Source organism: Neophocaena asiaeorientalis, unplaced genomic scaffold, assembly GCF_003031525.2.
Source record: "Neophocaena asiaeorientalis asiaeorientalis breed wild unplaced genomic scaffold, Neophocaena_asiaeorientalis_V1.1 scaffold217, whole genome shotgun sequence".
Classification (NCBI taxonomy): domain Eukaryota; kingdom Metazoa; phylum Chordata; class Mammalia; order Artiodactyla; family Phocoenidae; genus Neophocaena; species Neophocaena asiaeorientalis.
In genome coordinates this window covers 4,174,823-4,193,874 of record NW_020172293.1, presented here as the reverse complement: position 1 = coordinate 4,193,874, position 19,052 = coordinate 4,174,823, and the positions used below count along the sequence as shown (strand labels likewise).

The 19,052-nt window shown below is 45.5% G+C and overlaps 1 protein-coding gene across 1 annotated transcript in view; it reads right to left on the bottom strand.

The window, feature by feature from the left end:
• Positions 1-19,052, bottom strand: part of PIP4K2A (phosphatidylinositol-5-phosphate 4-kinase type 2 alpha) — a 145,121-nt gene that overhangs the window by 3,155 nt on the left and 122,914 nt on the right. Inside the window, exons 7-9 of the mRNA XM_024765718.1 lie at positions 13,235-13,348; positions 3,963-4,206; positions 1,825-1,928 (exon numbers count right to left, since the gene is read on the bottom strand). Coding sequence (XP_024621486.1) covers positions 1,825-1,928; positions 3,963-4,206; positions 13,235-13,348 — 462 coding nt within the window. The remainder of the gene's footprint in view (positions 1-1,824; positions 1,929-3,962; positions 4,207-13,234; positions 13,349-19,052) is intronic.

Below are 19,052 nucleotides of genomic sequence, written 5' to 3'. Positions count from 1 at the left end.
CCCCCCCCCCCCCCCCCCCCGCACAGTTACCAGCCGGCCTCCTGAGCTGCAAAGGCAGGACCAGAGTTTTACTAAGTCACCAGAGGCTGTTTTTACACAGCAGCTCACAGGAGATCCTATAATTTCCCTGCCTGGCCTGGGCCCCTGGGATCTCCACGGAGGAGCCCCAGTTTTGAAGGCAGAGAATGGTTACCAGCAGCAGCTCGACACAAACTGCACCCAACTTTAGGCCGTGTGCCGTATCGTGGAGCTGAGCTGGTGACTTACAGGGGAGATGCAAATGGAGCCATGTTTGCTATGGCACGTTTCCAGTTTCACGTGGTCTAGAATATCACAGCTGGTTTGAGGAGGGGTGGGAACAAACACGGAGCACCCCCCAGTGTTCAGTCTGTTTGCCACACTGTTCGCCACAAAAATGTCATCAATAAGGCATTAGGACCCCTTCATCAGCTGGCGGAACTGAAGCGCCAAAGCGCTTCCTCCAGGTCACACACTGGAAAGGTGAAACAGGATTCCGGCCCAGCTCTGTCCTTGCAATACACCCAGCTGGTTCAACCAGGGATGAGCATCAGAATTACTGGAGCCTCTTAGAGGCCCCTCCCCCAGCCTCCTGGGCTGGACTCAGAATCAGGGAAAGGGGGGGTGCATCTGTCAGGCATACAGTTTGCAAATGGTGCTCAGAAGGCCGCGGTGCCAACCCCCGTGTGAGAACTGCTGTGTACCCTTCTCTCTGACCGATAGAGGATTCTTAACGCGTTCGGTGGGCTGGGTAGGTCGTGGTCCGTGCACTGCACACAGCGGGCACACCAGAAATAGTTGACGGTGTGACTGAAATATTTCTGTGGCAAGTGGGGTATGGTGTTAGGCTGGTTCCGTTGCTGACACGACAGCCTGTTTGACTTTAAAATAGAGAAAAAGAGCCTTTAGTGGAGGTTGACGTTCTGCTGGGTTTTGGTCGGCTCCACACTGTGGGGAAGCATCTCTCCTGCCAGTGTGAACGAGCCAGGGCACAAATTCATCCCTGTGGGATGGGGTCTGTGGCCTTTTTGGCGCGCCTGAAAGCCAAAATGGATCCCTGCGATGCAAGCACAGTGGAGATTCACGACTTGTGAAGTCCAGCCGGCCAGGCGGGCCTCACTGGGAGATCGGGGGGCGGGGGCTGGGTCCTGAGGAGCAGTCCTCCCTCTACCACTGCCTAGGACGCGATCCTGGCTGGCAAGTAAGCTCTTGCCCTCAGTTTCTTCACCTGTAAGCAGGAGTGCACTGGTTTTCCCTCACAGGCTCGTCCCGGGGACTCAACAAGTTACCATAGGCCGGGACAGTGAGAATTCTGAGCGAGGACAGCAAAGGTGAGGGGTTCGTATTACTCAACTTTGATCCTGCACTCAACAAATTGCTGTAGTAGAAAAAATTACAACTGCTGTGTGGAAAGGAATGTAATATTGTGTATCCTGGAAGCATCTGAAGCAGAGAATAGCACTTCAGTTCTGAACATTTCATATTAAAACACTTAGTTGTCATCATTCAGCCCTTTTGTCTTTTGAAACATTTTTCGAACAAAAAAGAATTTGTATAATATTCTCACGATGCATGTGTCTGTTAATAACCCCGGTGGGTAAAAGACGAGCCGCGCCGGGTTTAAGTGACTTGGGAGCGGCGGTCCGAGCGCGTGCTGGCTCTGACTCTGCATCAGAGCGTGACCCCTGCAGGGAACCAGAGCCAATGAAGGCCTGTGGGCAGCTCAGCGGAAAGGAGCAGACGTGAGCTGGTCCCTGCACGACAGGAAGCAGGGAGCAGAGAGGAAAACCAAACGGAGATACTTACGCCGTGTTTAACAGTTTTTGCAGCGTGGGCAGCTTTCTTTTTTGCATCATAATGAGTCAGAATGTCAATAATGGCCATAAAGTACACCTCTTTCCTAGGTGAATCTGTAAAGGGATGAGAGCGATGATTGTGGGACAGGTGATGACAGCACCTGGAAGAGTGCGAGCTGCTGACGGAGGAAGAGGTGAGGGATTCAGTGGGACGGGGGTCTGAAAACACAGGCAATAGAGGCTTTTCAAAAGTCTTGCATATCCCTATGAAACAGCTTAACTTTCTGTCCCCAATTCTCTCTCAATTTGAAAAGTAAAAAAGAGAATATAACCTCAGGATATTACCAGTAGAGGTGCAAGGGTGAGACTGTTTTTGTTAATCTTCATTTTCTTTAGTGATTGTGTATTGCTTTGGTATAAAGAAAAATGCTATTTAAAAAATACTCTAAAATAAGTAGAAGTAATTATGCTCCCTAATACTTTCTACCATTACATACTGTTCCTAATGAGCTGTTCACTAATTCTCATTGGATCTAGTATCAGAACTGGATAAAGGCATATATCACCTACAGTACCCATCTTCTACATATTTCCACAAATGTGATGCTGTTGCAATTATGAATAATATGAAAAAGTACATTTGACTATATCTGATTTTCTGTGTTGAAGAAACAATTTTGCTGAGCAAAATAAAAAACATAACAGGCTTCCCTGGTGGCGCAGTGGTTGAGAGTCCGCCTGCCGATGCAGGGGACACGGGTTCGTGCCCCGGTCTGGAAAGATCCCACATGCCGCAGAGCGACTGCGCCCATGAGCCATGGCTGCTGGGCCTGCGCGTCCGGAGCCTGTGCTCCGCAACGGGGGAGGCCACAACAGTGAGAGGCCTGCGTACCGCAATAAATAAATAAATAAATAAATAAACAACTCAAACTCACCTGGCTGCTATGCCATGAGACATTTTTTTTTTTGAGACATTTTTTTAAACAATGATGGACCACAATTTTTATTACTCAAAAAATCAGAGGCCTGCTTTTATCTCTAAATTCTTTTTTCCATGTATAAGTAGCTAAGGTAGCATGTAATATTCCTACAAATATCTAACCACCCAGATTTTAAGGATTAAGATGGATCTCGGGCTTCCCTGGTGGCGCAGTGGTTGAGAGTCTGCCTGCCGATGCAGGGGACACGGGTTCGTGCCCCGGTCCGGGAAGATCCCATATGCTGCAGAGCGGCTGGGCCCGTGAGCCATGGCCGCTGAGCCTGTGCGTCCGGAGCCTGTGCTCCGCAGCGGGAGAGGCCACGACAGTGAGAGGCCCGCGTACCGCAAAAAAAAAAAAAAAAAGATGGATCTCGCTTTAGAGAAGAGGGCCACAGACACCTTAATGGGGGAAAGAGCAGAGGATAGACACAGCAGCAAACTGGAGATTCTCATCCCACACCCTGGGCCAGCTTCAGCACTCCTGAGAAGGAAAGGGCTGGTAGCAATGAGATGCCTGCCCTACACGATGTCCACAGCGGGTTTGGAGTGGACCACGTATGTACCTAGCTCAGGATAGACTTGTGACACTTGAGATCCACATAAAAGAGAGAGAGCTAAGAAAAAGAATATTTTAAACCATTCCTTATATATGGTACGGACATTTACACAAGCATGTGCATATGTGTGTTGTGTATGTACAACACACACTTGTGTGATTTCTCTGTTCCCTCAACATCACACAATTCAAGGACCTCATCACATTACAGTTCAAAACCAGAGGTTACAGTTACCTTTAACATGCTTTGTCCCGAAATCAATTGATCGGGACTCTTGAGAAGGAGTCTTACGGGGCAGCATGTGGTTTTTTGTTTTTTTTGCGGTACTCGGGCCTCTCACTGTCGTGGCCTCTCCCGCTGCGGAGCACAGGCTCCAGACGCGCAGGCTCAGCGGCCATGGCTCACGGGCCCAGCCGCTCCGCGGCACGTGGGATCTTCCCGGACCGGGGCACGAACCCGCGTCCCCTGCATCGGCAGGCGGACTCTCAACCACTGCGCCACCAGGGAAGCCCCAGGGCAGCATGCTTTTAACCGGGGTGATGATTACCAGTAGATAATGCAAAAAGAAAAATCCAACCAATGGTAAAAAGAGTTGATAGTAACTCAACTTACTTTCATGGCATTTAATTCCATAAACATCAATGTTTGGATCAAACTCGCCGGGAGCCAAGGGCGGTGAGCTGTTGAGCGTATTTCCAGGACTGTCGGGAGGGGTTCCAATAGGGTGGGTGCCGTCGCTCTCCCCCTCCTCCTCTCCGTCGTTCTCTTCACACTCCACTTCTTCCTGTTCGGCTCTCTCCACATCGTGGATTCCCACCAGGAGGCTGTAGTCCATGAGCTTCAGCTGGGCAAGAAACTGGAAGGTGGGAAGAGACATGGTCAGTTACGCCTTAAACAGCAACCCCAGAGTTAAAGACAGCAAGCTCACAAAAGGGCGGCAGAGGCGCGAAGAAGATTTCCGCAGGAGCAGCCAGGAGCCTCTTCAATGGTGCTGTCACGGTCCCTGGAAGTTCCTCCAGCCACAGCTGTAGCCTCACACTTCAGGCTGGCTCAGAGCTAGGATTATCTCCCTGAGATGCAAAGCTGGATGCTGAGAGGAATGCATTTATCACATGGAGGTTGTACTACACCGAAGAGCAGAGAGCGTGACTGGCAAGGAGACGCAGGGAAGAAAACGTTTCTCCGAACAATTAAGACTGGCTAATGGGGAAACCAGGGACCTCCCACGTAGCTTCCAGGGGAGCCCCTGAACGGCTTGTGAAAAGCACTTTGAAACGCAGCACACTCTGGGGCGGAGAGTATTATGCCATCCATCACAAATAAGCACAAGCGGCAGTGTCCCAGTCAGCCAGAAATGCCTGTCCTTCAGGCCTGCTGGGGGGCTTCCTTCTGACGGAAGCGGGAGCCGGAGACGCTCCTCCATCACCCCCTCCCGTGCCTAGCACAGTGCCTGCCCCGACCGACCCCCCTTTATCTGGGGGCTCTCTCTGGCCCGTTCCCCTCGCCTCCACTGCGTACCCTGGATGCCCTCCAGAGGTCTGGGCACAGCTGGAGAAGCTGGATTGCCGGGTGGCAACATCTCCCACCCACATGTGTGTAGTGGGTGCAGCGTGGGTGGGGCTTGGTCGGGCCAGGTCCTGCTCCGCTTGCAGGGTGACAAGGCAAAAGCCCCCTTGCCCCATCCCTGCTTCTCCCTCTGGGCCCTTGGAAGGTCCCTGGGAAGTGGCAAAGGTTGCATGCTGCCCGAACTTCCCCTTCTGGTCCTTTGGCAAGGGAAGAATTTGATCTGGTCACGCCCCTGCCTAAGACCTTTCAGTAGAGTATCGTTTCTCACAGGGTGGAAACTAACACTGTCCTCGGGACCTGGGTAGTTTGGCCTCATCGCCTCTCGGGCCATCTTGAACCCTGTGCTGGCCTCTGGCCCCCTCACTGCGCCCCTTCACCTCCCACTTGACCTTCAGGTCTCAACTGCAGGGCACTTGCTCCCGGAAGCCTGTCCCGATCCCTGCCGGGCATGTGTGCACCGCACCCTTTCCCCGAAGGACACCTGGCTTGGCTGCACGCTCATTGGATGACTTGAGTAACTTCTGTCTCTTCCCCAAACAGCGCAGCCCCGCGAGGACCAGGGCTCTGGCCGATTTTGCCCTTGAAACTGCCATTATTAGTCAAATCCATCTCACCTGCCTTCACTAATCAAGGTCTTTTAAGACTTGCATGTCCTCCAAGGGGCACGTAGCCTAAACAATGATATCTGCCCGGCTGCTTTCTAGAAACTTGGAGTCAGCTGTGTCTAGTTTGAGCTGAGTTGGTTGAGACTGGATAGGATCACTGACCCTCCAGCTGGGCATGCGTGAGGGTCTTTTAACACGTGCAGAGGATGGAAAGCTCCACCCTTGGATCGTGCAGAGGCCAGTAGCCTAGTTAAACCCGTGCAGAAAGCCGACTCCCCTACCTTTTCCCAGTCGCCTTTCCTCACGCTCCCCGGGCCTCAGACAGCACTGCTGCTGCTTGTCCCGTAAACACCTCGAGCCTCTTGCCTTGGGGAGGCGAATCTGAGATTTGCTCTTCTCGCTTGGCTGCCTTGTGAACAAACCCCCTCTGCTGCAAACTTCAGCGTCTCTGCGTTCGGCTTGCACGTCGGGCACAAACGAGCCTGGTTCGGTGACACCCTTGCTGCACTCCTGACTCCCAGGTAAGTGATATAGCTACTTGGTATTTATTGAACAAGAGAACAGGATGCCTGCTGCTTCTTCCCCAGTCCTCCTTACCTCTCCCTAATTTCCCCTGACTCTTTCCTCTAAGAAAAATAACCACCCAAACCAAATAAAAACGAAGAACAAAGCAACAACAAAAAGACCTTCCTTTGAGACTGCAAGAGGCAGCACCTACTGGAAGCAAAACGAGACCATTTACGATATATCTTTTTTTTTTTTTTTTTCTGGGGTACGCGGGCCTCTCCCTGCCGTGGCCTCTCCTGTTGCGGAGCACAGGCTCCGGACGCGCAGGCTCAGTGGCTATGGCCCACGGGCCCAGCCGCTCAGCGGCACGTGGGATCCCCCCAGACCGGGGCATGAACCCGCGTCTCCTGCATCGGCAGGTGGACTCTCAACCACTGCACCACCAGGGAAGCCCCATTTACGATATATCTTTGCTCTGCAGAGCAGAATCTCTCTTTAACACGTAGGTTTGTTTGACCTTCAGATGGTTGACCATACAAATACACTATCAGGTGTGCTTTATGTATGAGAGTACAAAAGGGACTGCCTGTAATTAACCTGCCAAAGGTCAGGCAGGGAAGGGGTGATGACCAGGGCTGAACTGCCACATGAAGTAGGATGGGTCTCCAGGCACTTGTGCTGCTCTCACAACGTCAGCCAGGCCCAGAGCTCCTTTCCTGGGTCTCTGATCTGTGGTCAGACCACTGCTTAGGCTCCTCTCCCAGTAAGGAAACATTTGTATTCAATAAATAAAAGTGAAGTTAGCTCCCAGCATCACCCACTAAACTATCAGTGAAATGAAAAATGCATCTCTTGACAAGAAGTTGTTCTGACATACCCAAGATCAAGGAAACCAGTTGCAGCCCCAAATGGGGATTATATAAGAAATGGGGATTATATAAATCTTCAAATCTGTGTGGCTGAGAGAGAAATGGAAAAGACCAAGGACAGCACAGTGGTTAAGAGTGTAGCTTTTGCTGATAAAGGTGACCCATTAAAGTATCAGATAATCTTAAATAAAATTAAAAAAAAAGTTTTGGAGTCAGGTGGGCAATTAAATTTTGTTACTAGCTCTGTGCCTTGATGATAAATTCACCTCTCTGAGCCTCAGTTATTCTAACTATGAAATGGGACAACACCACTAAACTCACAGTGGTGTACGGAAAGGATTAGAGAGAATGTAGTGGAGGCCATGAAAAGTGCCTTGCGTGTAACAGTGGGCACGGTTTTATCATTGTCCGTGTGGTTACTGTGGTAAAAACCTTTTTTTCATCAAGTAGGTAACTTAAACATGGGGACAGGCTCGAGTGAGGTGGGCCAAGAGGGGAGATGTGCTAAAGAGCCCATTGACTCCTCAGCTCTTATTGTCATAAAACGCCGTTTAAAATCTCTTCTAAAGTAGAGGGAAACACAGGGCAGCAGCAGACCTGAGATTCTTGCTAGAGAAAGTCCCTGCTGGGCATCACAAAGCTACTGTGGGCTGAAGATGACAGACCCCAAAGAGAAGAGGGGTTCAGGGCTCCCTGGAGGGTCTACCTCCAGCTAACATTAGGAACTTAATACACATTTGCTATTTTCTGTCATCCCTTTAAGCTTCTAACTCAAATTAGTGATTTCTAAATACATAAGATTTCAAAGCATGAAGATTTTAAAATCTTTATAATCTCTAGGTCCCATGCTTTCCTATTTAATAATTATCCACCAGACCTTGATCAGCCTCTTTCTCCCTCAGAATATCCCACCTAATCTGCTTCCTTCATAATTAATTCCTCATTATACCAAATCTGAGCTAGTACCTTCCTCAAGGTTTTTATGAGCCCTGTCACACACAAACCCTTCTAGAAAACTGTGGCTAAAAAGCAGTTAATAAACTCTCCTTCTGTGTGCTGTCTTTGGAGAAATGTCTGTTTAGGTGGTCTTCCCATTTTTTGATTGGGTTGTTTGTTTTTTTGTTGATGAGTTGTATGAGCCGTTTGTATACTTTGGAAATTAAGCCCTTGTCAGTTGCTTCGTTTGCAAATATTTTCTCCCATAGGTTATCTTCATTTTGTTTGTGGGTTTCCTTTGCTGTGTAAACGCTTGTAAGTTTGATTAGGTCCCATTTGTTTATTTTTGTTTTTATTTCTATTGGCTTGGGAGACTGACCTAAGAAAACATTGGTACGATTTATGTCAGAGAATGTTTTGCCTGTGATCTTGTCTAGGAGTTTTATGGTGTCATATCTTTTAAGTCTTTAAGCCATTTTGAGTTTATTTTTGTGTATGGTGTGAGGGTGTGTTTTAACTTCATTGATTTACATGGGGCTGTGCAACGTTCCCAGCACCACTTGCTGAAGAGACTGTCTTTTTCCCATTTTATATTCTTGCCTCCTATGTTGAAGATTAATTGATTGTAGGTGTGTGTTTTCTTTCCTGGGCTCTCTATTCTGTTCCATTAATGTCTGTTTTTGTGCCAGTACCACACTTTTGATTACTGTAGCTTTGTAGTATTGTCTGAAGTCTGGGAGGGTTATGCCTCCTGCTTTGTTCTTTTTTCTCAAGATTGCTTTGGCAATTCTGGGTCTTTTATGGTTCGATATAAATTTTAGGATTCTTTGTTCTAGTTCTGTGGGAACTGTCATGGGTAATTTGATAGGGATCACATGAAAAGATGCCCAACATCTCTAATTATTAGAGAAATACAAATCAAAACTACAATGAGGTATCACCTCACACCAGTCAGAATGGCCATCATTCACAAGTCTACAAATAGCAAATGCTGGAGAGGGTGTGGGGAAAAGGGAACCCTCCTACACTGTTGGGGGGAATGTAAATTGGTGCAGCCACTATGGAGAACAGTATGGAGGTTCCTCAAAAAACTAAAAGTAGAGTTGCCATATGATCCAGCAGTCCTACTCCTAGGCATATACCCAGGTAAAACTATAATTCAAAAAGATACATGCACCCCCTGTGTTCACAGCACTATTTACAATAGCCTTTTTTGTGCCAGTACCACACTTTTGATTACTGTAGCTTTGTAGTATTGTCTGAAGTCTGGGAGGGTTATGCCTCCTGCTTTGTTCTTTTTTCTCAAGATTGCTTTGGCAATTCTGGGTCTTTTATGGTTCGATATAAATTTTAGGATTCTTTGTTCTAGTTCTGTGGGAACTGTCATGGGTAATTTGATAGGGATCACATGAAAAGATGCCCAACATCTCTAATTATTAGAGAAATACAAATCAAAACTACAATGAGGTATCACCTCACACCAGTCAGAATGGCCATCATTCACAAGTCTACAAATAGCAAATGCTGGAGAGGGTGTGGGGAAAAGGGAACCCTCCTACACTGTTGGGGGGAATGTAAATTGGTGCAGCCACTATGGAGAACAGTATGGAGGTTCCTCAAAAAACTAAAAGTAGAGTTGCCATATGATCCAGCAGTCCTACTCCTAGGCATATACCCAGGTAAAACTATAATTCAAAAAGATACATGCACCCCCTGTGTTCACAGCACTATTTACAATAGCCAAGACATGGAAACAACCTAAATGTCCATCAACAGATGAACGCATAAAGGTATGGTATATATTTATATACAGTGGAATACTACTCAGCCATCAAAAAGAATGAAATAATGCCATTTGTAGCAACATGGATGGACCTAGAGATTATCACACTAAGTGAAGTCAGAAAAAGACAAATACCGTAAGATATCACTTACATGTGGAATCTAAAATACGATACAAATCAATAGATCTACAAAACAAAAACAGACTCACAGATACAGACAATAGATTTGTGGTTGCCAAGAGGGGTGGTGGGGGAGGGAAGGAGTGGGAGTTTGGGATGAGCAGAGGTAGACTATTATATATAGAGTGGATAAACAACAAGGTCCTACTGTACAGCACAGAGAACTGATATATTCAGTATTCTGTGATAAACCATAATGGAAAAGAACATGAAAAAGAATATGTATAACTGAGTCACTTTGCTGTACAGAAATTCACAAACAACACTGTAAATCAACTATACTTCAATAAAATTTAAAAAAAAACTTCTTTACAACAGATTTGAATTTACTTTTTACTAAGTTTATTAACACACTTGTTCTGCTGAATCACCACCTCCCAACACATCTGTGATGCAGGATTAAAATTCCAACCATCCCTATTTAGGTTATATTTAATTGCTTGTTGAAAGCCGTAATAATCCTCTCTTGGAGTACTTTATCTGAAAACAGTCTCAGCTGTGCTGTCACAAACATCTTTAACCTGCAAGTTATATCAGCAGTTTAGGAGTTGTGGCTGCCAGTGGCCTCAAATCCCAGTCTGAATTTAGTAGCTGTGTGTCTTTGAGCAAATTACATAGTGTCTCTGGGCTCAGTTTTCTCATCCATAAATTGGGATAACAGCACTCAGCCTCAAGGAGTTAGAAGAATGAAGGGAGAGAATGACTAGACAGGAAGGACTTATGCTCTACATGCTCTGTAAGTGTTGGCCGCCAACCATCCTGCTACCCGCAGTGCCCCCTCCCCTCCCCACCGCCGACCCAAGACGTGAGGGATGAGATGGCCTATGATGGGGCGGATGCCACAGGACACAAAGCACGGTTTTGCATTGTGTGAAATTTGGATCCCAGTGTGAGCCGACGAGAGAGAAGCGTGGGCCCCGGTCAGCGCGGACAAGAAGCGGGTCAGAGGGCAAAAGTGACTTCTCACTCTCTGTAGAGTGCTTTCTTCTGGAGAAAAGGGTCCACGTATACTCATGTGTAAAGCTATCAGAACTAAAGTACTTTGAGCGGCATATGAATAACAGAATTTCAAACGCAGAAAAAAGCCCCTAGGTTCTAATTTTCCTACAAAAATAGTTACTGAGCTGTAGTAAACTCATCTTTTACTTAAAGCATTGAGTCAGCCCCCAGCCCCCAAATCCTGTACTTAAACAGGCCGGCCAGCTAAATTAGAAAGCATGGACCTGATGGAAAAATGAAACGAGATTACATTCTAGTCTCACTATCAAGATCAGATGTCAAGCTACTTCACCATAATTACCTGCTTAAAAATTTAATAATGCTTCTGCATGAATTTCAAAACTAGACACTTACGGACCATTGAGAATTTATTAAAATGAAAGAACGCCTCATGCCCTGCCTCCAGTTAAACAAAACAGCTAAGTGCGAGAGCCATGGATGGGGTTAAAATTATCCAAATCCTCTAATCAAGACACTGTTAGAGACAATGAAAGGGCGAAGAGAATCCTTGTGTAATTCAACTGTAAATTTGAACGGCTTCAGTTGCATTATTTGTGGGGTCTAAATATAGTAATATACAGCCCACAGAAAAGATGAAAACCATCTTTCTAGCAGATCAGAGAACCCTAAGGCCTATTTACCATAATTGCTAAAACAATATGATTCTTGGGATCAAAGACTTGCAGAATAATGAATAGAATTCTCCAAGAGCATGTCTCCCTGTGTCACTGTTGTCAGATCAACTTGACCCCAAAGTAAAAGGGAAATACTTAGCTAATATGCATTTTAATAAAAACCACTGACAACTGAGGAAAAATAAATGCTTAATAATGAGAAAACGGAGAAAAACTTTTTAAAAAAAGACACTTGTATCCTTCATAAATAACCAATATCTAGGTTCTAATCAAAGCATATACATGATGTAGGTTAAAGTGCAAAAAAATTTCTTAAAATAATTTATAACCTAAAAAGAATCATGAACGAATTTGGTCAGTCTGCATGTCTTGCAATGAAAGATGTTAGAAGATTAAAAAGAAAATTATGATACTGCTTCTACCCTCATGGGGGATATAATCTAATCCATGACATTTGTTCTTCGGCCCAAGTCATTTTGTTTGGGTTCTTTTTTTTTTTGGCCATGTGGCTGGTCTTGCCGGGGGGTGGCGTCTTATTTCCCTGACCAGGGATGGAACCTGGGCCCCGGCAGTGAAAGAACTGAGTCCTAACCACTGGACCGCCAGGGAACTCCCAAGTCATTTTGTTTTTAATGACACAGGAAAATCTTTCCACAAAGCCTCTCTGAGGAGCAGATCTGTACTGGTATGTGGAGAACTGTACTTCAAAGTTAAAAAAAACCAAAACAAAAACTGCACACACATGAACAAAAGTAACAGCTAAGAGGGCTTCCCTGGTGGCGCAGTGGTTGGGAGTCCGCCTGCCGATACAGGGGACACGAGTACGTGCCCCGGTCCGGGAAAATCCCACATGCCGCGGAGCGGCTGGGCCCGTGAGCCATGGCCGCTGAGCCTGCGCGTCCGGAGCCTGTGCTCCGCAACGGGAGAGGCCACGACAGTGAGAGGCCCGCGTACCGCAAAAAAAAAAAGTAACAGCTAAGAAAAACATAGCTTAGTAACTGTTTAAATTAGAACTCTCCTTGCACTGTTTTGTAACCAAACAAACTTCAAGAAAAGAACGTTTTTCCTTAATTTATTTCTAGAAGAATTATATATAAGGAAGTTCGGTGGGAGAACTGCAATGCCATTACAATAAATGGAAGACAGGGAAAGGTGTATTTTTAATTCGTAAAACAGCATTTACAAAGAGAGCTCCATTACAGACTCAAAGCCCATTTCCACATAGTATTTTATTTCTCACAACATCCCCCATGACCCTGGTGTCCTAAACTGCCTTTCCCATGCTGTGGCAAGGCTGTCTTGATGGGCCCAACGTCACTAACTCCACAGAGGCTGGCGCAAATATGAAGCATTGAGTAACTGAGGCTGGGTTTTGCAACACCAAGATGTGGTTCAGATGGAGAAAACCCCGAATTCAGGTAGTTACTATCCACTTGCCGACACGCTGTGCTCTTTGACAGAATGCCCTCAGTCCCCTCGGCCCCAGCCCTGGCTGCCATGGGCAGTCAGTCTACCCCCCTACCCAACAGAGAAGACGGGTACCGGAGGGAGGGGAGACCAGAAGACGCCACATGCTTTCTTTTGTTTGTCCTCTAAAGGGGGGAGCTGCTGAATTGGCACAGTTCTCTTTTAAACCGGATCACATTTGAGATACACCTGTTTATATCTGCTTTGGATGATGTACAGCATATGTTTTTGCCTCGGTTGCCGATTTAAATAGACGGTTTTAAGAGCTCCTGAAAACCCAGTACTGCTGGCATTCATACAACGGGCCGTCCCTTCTACTGCGTTTCTTTTTCTTACCTCAACATCCTTCTTCAGTTTTTCCAGGAATACCTTTTTGTTATTGTCATCAATATAAATCTTTTGACCCTCGTTAATGAAATCATTATCCTTTAAAGTTGGCAGTTCTTTGGCCTAAAAAAAAAAAAGAAGAAGAATAAGAAAGAAACTTGACTAAAATCTAAAAGACATGTATGCTCTCCAATCCTGGAGGTTAAGTTTCCACTCTTGGAAGCTGAATCTGTCTGCCCTGTTCACCGCAGAGGTCTTACCCAAGGCAACGACATGTGAGGTGGCTTGAGTGCCGCAAGGGGGCACCAGTGAGCTATGACCGCTGGAAGCATTTCCACTAGGAATGGAGGGTCAGGTGTACTCCATATTATGAGGCTTTTGTAACAGATTTCATGGTTTTCATATGAACGAACCTGACTGCTTTCTTAGATTCACTTTCTTAAAGAAGATTGACAAGAAGTCTCCTAGGTATAGAATTCATACCCTTGGAATTCTTTGTCAGGAACCCTCAATTTTCTTACTGGTATAACCCAACTCCACCCGTCCCTGACAACACACACACTTTTGGGATAGCCTTTGCTGGGTTCATGTTACAAATAACATGTTATCTTGCTCAGAAAAGCACCATCCATAATCCTATCTAATTTCTGAGTCAGGAAGAATATGCAGCCAGAGGTTAGCTAGCTATCTGCCCTTCTAAGCCTTCCTGCACACCGCTCCAAGAAGGAAATTCTGTTTTCATCTGGGCAATATCGAAGGAAAATGTCTTCTAGAGTAAAGCATATTAAGATGAGAAGTTCTACCCTTTAAAAGTAAACGAGGGTAGTGAGCTGGCAACTAAACTATGCTTAGGCTGGGCAACAGAAAGTAATGCGTGATTATCAAAATATGGGTCACAAGCAAAGAAAACAAACCAAAACACTAGCTTGTACTGCAGCATATAAGATAATAGAGGCATATAGCTTTAAAACAGTGTGGATCATTCAACTTCGTGCAACCTGAATTCTGGGAGCGTTCAAAACCCCTCCCCACACCTTTGGGCTGACCTTATAAGAAATAACCACTCCTGCTTATTTCTTCCAGTTGAAAGGAATCCAAGATAATACATTGCCTTTCTTAGTATACTAATGAATGCCTCCTTTCCATAGTGTGAACTAAATGGGGGAGGGGAAAAAAAAGGAAAGAACGTACTGTCCTTCCTGGTCTCCACACTACCTCTCCCTCATTCAGATTGATTAAAAGCTCACTGGGTACATCTGTCTACTGAACCACCATCCAAATCCCTAAACTGCTCACTTTTTCCTTTCTTTCTGTAAGGTACACACACATGTATGTAGACTACTCACATCTATCTGTACACACACACACACACACACACACATGCATGTATATTATGCAATTCTAAATTAGCTTTGCTACTCATTTTAACTTTGAGAAAATGTGCAGTTTTGTGAGTCTCGAATTCGATATAACTATTGCCAAAATAATTATCCTTACAAAGCAGGTATAGCAAAGCTCAGAAATCCAAAGATTCCATTCAATAAGCGGTTACTGAATGTCACGTATAGGAATATAAAAATGAATAGGTCAACATTTCTATTCTAAAGGAGTTTGTAATCTTGTATGAGATGCACCAAAGCAAGTAGGTAAGAAAACAAGGCAGCATGAGTTTGTAAGGCCGATAGATAAAGAATACGGTTCTTAGGGAGAGACGGGTCTACTTTCAAATATTTTATGCCGAGTCAGAGTCTGGGGAAATGAGATGCAGTGCCATTCTACACAAACACTAGGGAGGGGCCTGGTAGACTAACTCTGTAAGTTCATCATTAATCATTTAAAAATGTAAAATGTGAAAGAAAACGCTGAATGCGAAGATGGCATGTTAAATGTTTGAGTCAAGCACGCAGACCTGAAGTTCTTTTCCTAGAACTGAAACATAGTTTCACAGTGAATGCAATGCAAGGATCTGAAGTTTAACACAGTCAGAGGCCAGCGGAGAAGCTTTGTCAAAGGTACAAAAGTGGGGTGCTTTAGAAAGCGCTGAAGCCAGATTTATGCACAAACACAGGAGATAGAGAGGGTCATGGTTCTCCAAGCAGACAGCTCGGGCATTTGTCTGTTTAGGGGACGGTGGTGTGTGGTTGGGGGCATTGAGGATTAAGAGCTGCCTGAACTCTGCAACTTATTTTATATGTGCAAGCAGAGCAGGGGAGAGGGATTTTTGTGCATGGGTGCGTGTGTGCGAGAAACCTGAAGGCAGGGATGACAGGCTACAGACAGCGGTAAGCGACCCGTGTTGGTGATACCAGTCTCATTAATGCAGATGAATGCCATTTCAGGGTCACCCCAGCAGCATTACCTCATGTGACAGGGAGAGTATAATCCTACCTCGTAACACTCTGGACACCCTGTACTTTATTACTAGGCTTACTTGTGAATTTCGCAGGCACTAGGGATGAATTTAGATTGGATCAAATTCAAAAAAGGGCAACCAGATTGGTTAAAAGACTTCAGGCGTATTAAAAGGCTCAAGAGGTGCAGGCCGGTCCTTAGGGCAGCTGCCAGAAGAACCCAGCACTGGTCCAGCAATGCCCACCCTCCGGTGTCAGCAGGATGGCAGAGGCTTTAGGAGCACAGGGTTTTGGAGACATGAATCCTGAGATTCCCACCCTCCATCCACCCCTTACTTGCCAGGGGCCAGTTTCTGGACCCCCTCCGGGCCGTTTGCGTATGTGTAGAAGGGGGAGACCCTGCTAAGCCCTTGACGTGCCTCCATGTATTTAAGTGCATTATCTCATTTACTCTTCGAAACAACCTTAACTCTTACTATCCACACTTTACCAACAGGGAAACTGGGTTAAGTGAGATAACACCGCTAAGGTCTCACAGCCTGGTAAGTGGAGCTGGTAAGCCGGTTCCTGCGCTGAGATGCGGACCCGGGCTGCCTGACTCTTAGTACAACTCGACCTTTAGCTGAATGACTGAGGATTCGACCCAAACCCCTGTGACATTTAAATAGTGAGGCGAGTGGCACTTAGTATCGTCACTGCCGTGAGCATTCAGTAATGCTGCACAGAAGACGTTTAAAAGCAGAGATGAACTTTTTCTACTAAAAACTGAATGACAAGGATGAAGTCACCTGACAGTAACGCACCCTCAAGAAAACCTTGTTGCCTGGCTTCTTAAAAATGTCAATATATCCCTCTGATAATGAGCAGCATTTATACTAAAGACACACTTTTTTTTTTTTTTGAGGGCAACCGTTTTGCTATGAATTAATGAACATCATAAACTCTCGGTGTGACACTGCCCACAAAGGTGATGTCTGCAGAGCAGCACAGAAATAATCGTGGGCAGCAACCGGTCCCACCCTTTGCTTTGTGACACTGAATTACTTGCACTTAGCGGGGAGTTTTGAAAGCCTCAAAGTCACTGGGTCTGGTTCCTTTAATGGGCATCTTTCATACCCTTTCTAGCTCAATGCAGATACCAGTCAGAGGGCAGAGGAAAACACCAGGACTGAAGACATCAGCTCAGAAGCACTTCTGAACTGTGGACTCGGACGCTGGCCTCCAGCCAGCGGTCAGCCACCTTTCTGAAGTGGTCGTAGGTTGAGTCTTCACTTATTAGCTCTGAATTAAGTTTTCCTGGCCAGTTTCATGTAGACTGGGAGCCTCCAAATTTGATGGGGAATTGCAGTACCTCACGTGGGACTTACTGGGAGGCAGCACCAAGGAGGCTGAGGCATGGGATGGGCCTGCTCTTCCTGCACGGCCCTCCCCAGTCTGTCCGGCCTGGCCAGGGGAGTGAGGCTGTGTACAACCAAACCCAGGACCAAGGCCAGCACAGCCCAAGTCTAAGGCTAGTTCCCTTTTGCAGGAAGTGACTGTACTAGGGTGGGTCGGACTCAAAATGGCATTCATCTCTACTAATGTGATGTGTCAATGTACAAACACAGCTAAAGGCATAAGCAGATCGATGTCAGTCCCCCTGCAACCAAGCTATCCTTATTTTGTTGTGTGGATAAAATTGGCAGAGTGAATATCCCTGGCACTTTCATGCTGGGTGATGCCAGACCCCACGTAGATTCAGTATGGCCCAGATTTCTACTTGGGACACTGAAGCATGAGCTTCTGAGCACAGACTGGACCCAGGCCGCCAGGGTTGTATCTCAGCTGCTCCAGTTATTAGCTGTGTGACTTAGAGTAAGTTACTTAACCTCTCTGTGACTTGGCTTCCTCATCTTTAAATGGGGGTTAGCAAACCACACTGTTGTAAGGATTATACCCATTCATACACCTAAAAAGCTTAGGGCCCTGCTTGCCATGTGGAGAGTTATATAAAACTATTCTTGTTATTTGCTGGTCATATTCTCAAGTATGGCATGTGTATCTAGAGAAAAGTTCATCACTGATAAATTCAGAGCAAGATTTTTTTTTAAAGTTGCATATTTTTAAAGCATACTTAACACTTTTATAATAGTTGGGGTGTTTAGACCCAGCTGCTCAATCTGTCCAAACCTCAGTTTCCTCATCTATATAGTGGAATATTAATAACACCTATCCAATGGGGTTAGCGTGTAGATGACATGACACGAAACACACGGTCCTTGGCAATGAGAACTCACTAGATATTAGTCTGCGTCTTAGTTACACATGAGCTTTGACCATGACCAATACTGTTACATAGTGTTTCGAACTACTAAAGAATACAGACTTGCCCATTATCTTCTAGCCTTCCTGATTTTCTAAAAGAAGTAGGCTCTTTAAATTTGGGATATCAGTAACCTAAGCCATGTTTAAGATTGCCTGTTTTCAGGTTTTATTATTAGGCACAAACCTCACGTGACTTTTCTACATCCGGCCTTTAAGTTCTGAAGATACTTTCCTTATTGCACACACACAGCTAGCACACACAAGTGCAAGGTTATTTCACTTCACTGTATCAGACAAGGTGCATTAGAGGCTACGTTGGCATAAGCCCCTACCTTGCCTGCTGTCCAAACCTTGACTGTGAATTCTCTTGGTCAGAAAGACCTCTCGTCACCGCAAAAGCTCTCCCTAGCCAGAAAACCTCACTGAAACCCAAGTGAGAATAAAATGTTGCTTTATAATAATTGGGTAAGTTAAATTTTTAGAGTAATAAAGTATATTTTATTCCTATGGAATAAAATACTTCGATATCTATGGCCAAAGAGAGAAATTTGCTGACTTTTGTTTTACCTTAACTTTTCATGTGTTTAGTTTTTCTCAGCAAGTAGGTGATAATAGTAATTTAGTGAATGTGATTTTGCTGACCTAAAGCAAAAATTCACTAGTTGGAATCCCAGTAGCCAGAAAACAACCCCAAAACTAGAAAGTAACAAGCTCCTTGGGAACACTTCACTTGCTATGAGCTGTAAAAAGAAAATTGTTTCATTATAAACATTCCCTCCCCTGCTTTTTGTAACTACACTATTGGGTGAAAAGTCTTTTGTTTCTTGGGGTTTTTTTTGGCTGCGCTGTGTGGCTTGTGGGATCTTAGTTCCTTGATCAGGAATCGAACCTGGGCCCATGCAGTGAAAGCGCTGAGTCCTAACCACTGGACCCCCAGGGAATTTCCAGTTTTTAGTTTCTTTTAAGGCACAGTATTATATAGGCTGTCGCTTGGCAAGTCCATATTCTTCAATAGTAAGAAACACACTATTAACAGTGTCAGTCATGGTCAAAGATGCTTTATGTGCAACTAAAACACAAGTGGACGTAAGAGTTGAGGTATACACACAACTGCATCAGGGCTTGAAGATAACCAATGTGTGGATAGTATTCTAAATGTATAAATGCTTCTG